The sequence below is a fragment of the Limulus polyphemus genome, unplaced genomic scaffold, assembly GCF_000517525.1.
Source record: "Limulus polyphemus unplaced genomic scaffold, Limulus_polyphemus-2.1.2 Scaffold1402, whole genome shotgun sequence".
Taxonomy (NCBI): domain Eukaryota; kingdom Metazoa; phylum Arthropoda; class Merostomata; order Xiphosura; family Limulidae; genus Limulus; species Limulus polyphemus.
In genome coordinates, this window is record NW_013667012.1 from 36153 (window position 1) to 44257 (window position 8105).

At 34.8% G+C, this 8105-nt stretch overlaps 1 protein-coding gene across 1 annotated transcript in view; it reads right to left on the reverse strand.

The window, feature by feature from the left end:
• Positions 1-8105, reverse strand: part of LOC106463422 — a 220806-nt gene that overhangs the window by 29965 nt on the left and 182736 nt on the right. Inside the window, exons 18-20 of the mRNA XM_022390908.1 lie at positions 4762-4941; positions 1807-1944; positions 935-998 (exon numbers count right to left, since the gene is read on the reverse strand). Of these exons, the coding sequence (XP_022246616.1) occupies positions 935-998; positions 1807-1944; positions 4762-4941 (382 nt within the window). The remainder of the gene's footprint in view (positions 1-934; positions 999-1806; positions 1945-4761; positions 4942-8105) is intronic.

Here is an 8105-nt window from a genome sequence, read left to right on the forward strand (position 1 = left end):
CAGCTGTTGATATTAAGTGAAGTATCCAGAGCTACATCTACTGAGTAAGATGTGACATTAAGTAAAATATCTAGCTGGCACTACTAAGTCAGTTGTAGATATTAAGTGAAGTATCTAGAGCTACATCTACTGGGTAAGATGTGACGATTAAGTAGAATATCTAGCTGGCACTACTATGTCAGCTGTTGATATTAAGTGAGGTATCTAGAGCTACATCTACTGAGTAAGATGTGACATTAAGTAAAATATCTAGCTGGCACAACTAAGTCAGCTGTTGATATTAAGTGAGGTATCTAGAGCTACATCTACTGAGTAAGATATGACATTAAGTAAAATATCTAGCTGGCACAACTAAGTCAGCTGTAGATATTAAGTGAGGTATCTAGAGCTACATCTACTGAGTAAGATGTGACGATTTGATAATAATTTGTGTTTTCATTCTTCAGATATGCACCTTAGAACCTGAGAAATGTTCCTTACTTTTTTGGATGTTATGTTATCACACAAACAGTAAAGTTTAACGTCTATAAAACAAGAACACGCCTCTCAGCTATTCAAAACAAGTCCCGAAAATATACGAGTTTATAGTAAAACATCAATATCTAACAATAGTGTTTGTATTTCAAGGTATAGCATTGACATTTAAGTTCAATTAATATTTGTCAAAGGTCTTACATTCTAATTTCATTCACGTTCTTGGAAGTTAACAAGTCTATAAGTATTAGATTTACAACATCTTAGAATTACAATGCATCGTAACGAAACAAATTATTAAAACGATTTAACTCGTCTTGTGCATTGTGTATAGCTGTTCATTTTGTTCATGAAATTTTATGTCGAAGAACTGGAATATCTATAGACCTCCATAATATAATTGGGGGGTAAAATTAATCTCCTATATAGAGTGATTTTTATCAAAATATAGTTTTCTTACCTTTATCGTATACAGATGCACATTCAATAAGGGGACGACCTGATTCTTCCTCCAGGTACGACAGCTTGAGAATCATAAATATACGCACTATAAACACACAGTTACAAACAGTTTTACTTCCTAATGAAATACAAATTAAACACTTCCCGTGTACTTATAGTTTATGCCAACAAGTGCACATCCCCTTTATTAGGAAGTGTAACTCTTTGATTTAAAATAAACGATTGTTTTTGTCATCGTGCATAATTAGTCAAATGAAGATAATAATAAAAAACGAACAAGTACATACCCTAAGTTTTAACTGGTTATCGTTTAATATTTTTAACAACATGTTTAAATGATTTGAGCGGGGCATTACCTAGTAGTTAGCGTGCCGGTCTGTTGATCTGAGATTATGCGGTTCGTTCCGGAAATTTAAACTAGATGGAACTAGTATGGACTACTCTTTTACCAAAGAATAGTGGGATTGTCCTTCACATTAAAAAGCTACCACGGCTGAAACGGAGAGCATGTCCGAAAAGTGCGTTATAAGAGTGACATTTAAAACACACTATTCGATGAGAGTAGTTCAAGAATTGGCGGTGGTGCAGTTGACTAGCTGTTTTCCCACTATTCTATCAATTCAAAATTAGAGACAGCTGACGCTGATGGCCCTTGGATAATTTTGGACGAATATCCGAAACAAACACACAATTTAAAGGATCCACTTAAAGAGTCCGTTACTTAAATAATTCATACCTACCATAAGTTCTCTTATGGTAGGTATTAAGGAGAGTCCGTTACTTAAATAATTCATACCTACCATAAGTTCTCTTATGGTAGGTATTAAGGATCCACTTAAAGAGTCCGTTACTTAAATAATTCATACCTACCATAAGTTCTCTTCTTTTCTGAGCTTGCTTTTCGATCTCTCGTTTTTTGGATTTTTCAGACAAGGTTCTCCCATAACAAGCTTGTCTTGTAGCAATGTCATGACGTCTAGGAAAAGGTTCAAGTTCCTCAAAAGCTGTCTGAAATGTCACAACAAACTTCAAAACCTCGCCGGGTAAAGAATTAGTTATACCTTATTATATCAAGTGTAGGCCAACTGTTATAAATATAACTCAATAACTGAAAACATGTTAATATTCTTCATTACACCACACATTCAGAGAATCATTTTTATATCGCTAAAGTGTTTCGTAGTCTTATTTTTCTTATACACACGTAAAATCCAGAAAAGACGCCTTGAAAACTACTAAACATTTGTATACATTTGACATTTAATAAAGAATAAACATAGCTCATGTTTAGCTTAAATTTTAGAATTTCAGAAAACAGATAAAATGGGATAGAAATATATATATAAAATAAAACAACGTTTAGCCACTGTTAACATGGCATGATTATGTACCTAATTATGCCAAGTTAACAGTGGTGAAACGTTGTTATATTTCCCGAATGAGGGTCGAAGGCCGCCTGGAAGGGTCACCTATTTTAGCCACTATACAGTAGTGTGTTGTCTATCAGTCAGTCATTCAGTAGACACTAAAATGACGTCACATAAGGAACGCTTAACGTGATTTGAACTAACGTGACGTCACTAGAACTTGCGCATGCCATGAATAACGAGAAGAATTATGCACTCTGTAGACTACAACACAGCATAACGTATGAACTTCAAAAGCAAGAAATAAAAATATTTGTCTCTCTTAACTTTGGTTTTACTTACTCTTGAAACTGAACACTTTCAAGAACCCTGTGGAAGTACACCTAGTTCGATATTTTGTCTATCCCATTAAGGCTATCTCAAAATTCTTAAAATTTTATAGTGTGTGAGATGCCTCCAGAATCTATAATCTAAATTTTGAAGTTTATTTGTTGCGGCTGCAGGAGATTTTATAAACGGTGACAAGTGTAATGTTTATACAAAGGAACGTTTTTGTTTTGTTTTGTTTTTCCTTTTCTCATCATGAAGATAAAAAGAATTTTCCAAATTCCTTGGTTTGATCTGATGTTGTTGTTTTTTTTTTTAATTGAAAAATAAAAATATATATATAAAAATACTTATTTTTAGCCGAGCAACAACAGTCCTAATACAAATAGAGAAGAAATATGTTTTGCTTTGCTTTTATTCCCGATTTCAAACTACTTTAGACTGATTTTTCATATTAGGAAGATATGTTAGTGAAAGTCAAATCAACATACATAATTGTTCTAGTCAGATGCCTGTTCAATTAAAAATTTTAACCAGTAATTAGATTTTAAAACAGAAAGTCTTAGAGTTAAACATTTACACGTTTATACAAGTAGCGGGCCACTATTTACCTGTGAGCTTATCAGTTGTAAACTTAAATCAAATGAGAGGGCGCTACGCAGTCTAATTTAGATTAATTGTGCAACTTATACGCACTTTCTATTGCAAATTAGTAGTAGCAATAAATGTAGTCAGATCTGACTGGATCGCAGTTACAACTGGTGTGCTTCAGGGCTCTGTGCTCGGTCCTCTGCTGTTTGTGATTTGTATTAATGATATTGACTCTGGAATGACTAACAAAATTTTGAAGTTTGTAGATGGCATTAAGATTTTTGGGGTGGTTAACTGTATTAAAGATGCTGCAGACTTACAGGAAGATTTAGATCATTGGATGCATTGGGCCAATACATGGCAGATGATGTTTAACTATCCAAAATGTAAGGTGATGCATGTAGGTTTTTCACATTTCAAACTATTATTACAATTTAGATGGGAATACATTAAATACTGTGGTTGAAGACAAATATCTTAGTGTTGAGCTAAAAAAAATCACTTAAGTCATCTAAACAGTGTATTGTAGCTAGAAATAGGATTTTAAGTAGCATCTGTAAAAATATTGAATACAAGACAAGGGATATTATTGTTTCACTGTATAGATCACTTGTAAGGCCTCATTTAGAGTACTGTGTACAGTTATGGGCTCTCTTGCTCAAGAAGGACATTGAATTGTTGGATAATGTTCAGAGAAGAGCCACTAGGATGATACCTGGTTTATAGTGGGATTGTCCTATGAGGAGAGACTAAAATCTCTAAACTTGTTTTCTCTAGAGAGGAGAATGGTCAGGGGGAATTTGATTGAGGTGTTTAAGAGTATTAATAATATATATCCATCAAACGTTTGTATATTTAGCAGTGAAAACAATAGGACAAAAGGGTCATAAATTCAAATTTTGATAGCGTAGGGGTCATCTGCTGTTTAGACAGTATTACTTTTCAAACAGGGTGGTTGGCTTTTGGAATGAGTTGCCTTCAAAGATGGTGGAGGCAGAAAATGTATCTGAGTTCAAAAAAAGATTGAATGAATACATGCGTAGTAATGGGTAGTTATAGTTGGGAGCTGGAAGGGATATCCTTGATGGGTTAATAAGCTTCTTGTTGTCCCTTTAAAATTTTATGAAATTTATAAGGAACTTAAACTTTTATTTGATTACATCTATATATGGGCAGAGGCATCGCTAAGCACTGGCACAGGTCGCCCATATCCTAATTATATTTGACAGTGCTCTGAATCCCCAGTTGGTGTCTTGAAAAATCAGAATAGAATACTATTATCAATATCATACAGAAATACCAAAAATTCCCACACCTATGGGCACTAGGCTTACAGCAGTTGAAAAAAAGTACACTGCAAATCTATTTTAAGTAACATATCTGATGAAGGCCTAATGCCAAAACAGGTTGTGAGATTGTTATTATTTTGTTTTAATGACGGTTGATATGAGCATACTCAATAGTGCACTAAAAACTTTAAATGATATAATTTCTGTTACTAATAATTACATCAGGTAAGGCTAAAAGTAAAACAACTTACCTTAATCAAGGTTTCGATATCAAAACAAAATTTTGCAGCTGCTTTTAACTGCCGCATAATGGATACAGTATCAGAGCATGTTAATATGACGTCTTCCTGCATTTTCAAGATAGCTAAGGTAAACCGAAACAGAATTTTGGGCCCTTCTAATAAGAAACAATCCCAAATTCGCAAAAGGACCTGAAATGTTTGAAAAAAAATATATATTTTATAACATTCAGACTACATTATTAAAACATCTTCAATAACACAAGGCTTCCTATAGGTTAAAAAGAGTTCCATATAAACTGTTACAACACGGCTTATTGCAGCCATCTAGAAGCACAGCAAACCAAATAGAACACTTTAAATGTATTAGTTCTGTGTTTCGTGGTTAACGTTCCCGGATTATGGATCCAAAAGTTTATGTTTCGTGCCCTGTTGCTGCTTAGAACACGCTCCGCGCTGTGGGGCTGTAGGTACACTATTATAGGTACATAGAATGATGTTTAAACCCCACTATTCGATTACACAAGAAGAACGCATAAGTTGGCGCTATTGTCTAGCTGTTCTCTCTCTAAGTTTATCAGTTCAAAATTAGGGCCAGCTATGAACTGGTAGATCCTGTGTAGCTTAGCGTGAAATTCTAAAACAAAACAAGTTATGAGTACGTAGTAGTACGTAGTAGTAGTAGTATTAGTAGTAGTAGTACGTAGTAGTAGTATTAGTAGTAGTAGTACGTAGTACGTAGTAGTAGTAGTAGTACGTAGTACGTAGTAGTAGTAGTAGTACGTAGTAGTAGTAGTATGTAGTAGTAGTACGTAGTAGTAGTATTAGTAGTAGTAGTACGTAGTAGTGTCTATCGACTGTGATGAAAACTTAAGTTCAAGAGTTTCTCAGGGATTGAATACAAAAGCTTTAGTATATTATTTTGACACATATCTTCACGAATAAAATATTCTTTATATCGACTTTCGGGAATATTTGATTGTTTGAAGTTAAGCACAAAGATACACAACGGGTTATCTGTGCTCTACCCACAACGGGTATCGAAACCCGGTTTCTAGTGTTGATTCGGGAATGAATCAACTTCAAACATGTTATTGACATTTTGACAAGAATGTATATGTTTGTTTTTTTATTTGCGTTTTTAAGCGCAAAGCTACACATTGGGCTATCTGCATGTGTTCACTACGGGTATCAAGTCTCGAGTTGTTAGTGTATAAGCCCTTAAGCTTACCGTTGATACAAATTCAGTTTTATTAACGACGTATTATTTTAACTAAAATAAGTTTTGTTCTTCCAATTTATATGTTTGATTGATTAAGTTAGTCAATATTTTCTTTACTTTAATATTTTTGCGTCAAAAGCAAGAACTGAAAAAAAAATAAACAAATATTATTTAAATTAGCCATCAGTATATTGTAGTTCATTTTAGATTTTCTGCCCTTGGTGGATCAGCGGTAAGCATGAAGGCTTAAAACACTATAAATCACGTTTCGATACCCACGGTAGACAGAGCATAGATAACCCATTATGTACCTTTGTGTTTCAACAAATATTTTAGACTTGCCAAACTCTCTAATTCGCGTATTTACAGGATCATATTTCAGAATGATGCTCAAATCTGCCAGAGTATCATTGACTAGATATAAGATCTGATGTGTTATCTGTCACGTGGATTTGTGTCATACCTGATTATGAGATCGGGTATTATGATGCTATGTAACTTAATGTTACAACAGTCACATAAACTAATGTTACAGCTAGTTACGAGACTTGGTGCTGTCGCTACCAGATGAACAAATGTAAAATATAATAGTCTAACTGTTATGGGTGTTACAGCTATCATATAAACTATTATTTCTGCTAGATATGATGTGAACAGATGTAACAGCCGTGTATCAATAAATCAAATAATACAGTTTTTATATTACTTTACCTAGACACTATGTGGACAAGTCAACGTCACGAAGTTATAGACATGGCTGACTATAAACCATAGTTACGATTTCGTTGACTTTGAAGTTTAGAGTCTGTAAAAGGTGTATTAAAACCAAACATTACGACCACGGGTGACAGGGAAAGAAAAACACCACGTGGTTTCAGCCTAAGCATAAAATAATATTACCTTCCTAATCCCCCTTTCCATCCAAGGAATTGACGAACCGTACGATTTTGCGCACTTTTCAATTCCATAATGACGGTACGCTGGAAACCGTAAAGAAAACACATTATGGGTCTAATAGATGGAAATAAGTAACAGTTTTAAGGAAACGAAATTTTTAACTTGAACAACACATTATGCACACATACGGCAAATAGATGGCCAGGTTAGATACCACTATAGTTTAGATATAACTATCTCTAACTTTGAACTACTGACAAGAGGAGTGCTGTCAGCCACAAGGGCTTTGTTTAGGCTCTGCATGAACCGAATAACGGGAATTACTGTGTGCGGAGCGTGGTCAGAGACATGACGTTTTGAACCGCGTATCCCTTCCACCTCCAGTCCTACACACTAATCATCACACACTAGGCCTCACCCTGTCCAGTAACAGTTTAAAACAAAATCACCGTCACTGTCACCAAGAAAGCTGAAAAAAAAAATTACGAAAAATATAAATAACGTTCGAACTGGGCTATTTAAGTGTTTTACTTAAATACACCAGTTCGATTTTCGATACCTCGCTACTACAAAGGCTTGGTTTGGTTTGATATTTCATTGGTGGTAGTGTCCAGGGTCACTGATGAGGAGTGGAATTCTCCAAAACTAGTCTGGGTGGGGAATCAACCCCAGATTTTAGCTTTGTAAATCCGTAAGCTTACAGCTGACCCGCTGGGGGGACAGACACACTTCTATCTTATATGTATTATGCTAGCGGGGGCTGTTTCAAAGCTTGGCCAGTTTTTTGTAAATATGTTCTTAGTAACGTTATTTATGAATATATATAGTTGTTTAAACATTTGTTTAACAACAAGTAAAAGCTTGGAATGGTCTATTCTTTCTGTGATGGGTGTACTGAAACAGTATTTCAAGAATAGAAACATTTGGAAATTCATTAGGTTCCACAATAAATTTTGAATAAGTAAAATATTTAAATCCATAAACTCCGAGAATTTATGTTTGCGATTCGTTTTCGCAAAAACACACTCCGCACTTGGAGGTTGTAGGCACGCATAAGATTGACAGTCAAATCCTACTTCTTTATTTAACTATCCTAGTTCCCCCTACTCTTTGAGATGAAAACCAGGAACGGTTATGAGCAAATGGTCCTTTGTGAAACTTTGCGCGAGGGTTCTCGTTTGTTTGTTTTTGAATTTCGCGCAAAGCTACACGAGGGCTATCTGCACTAGTCGTCCCT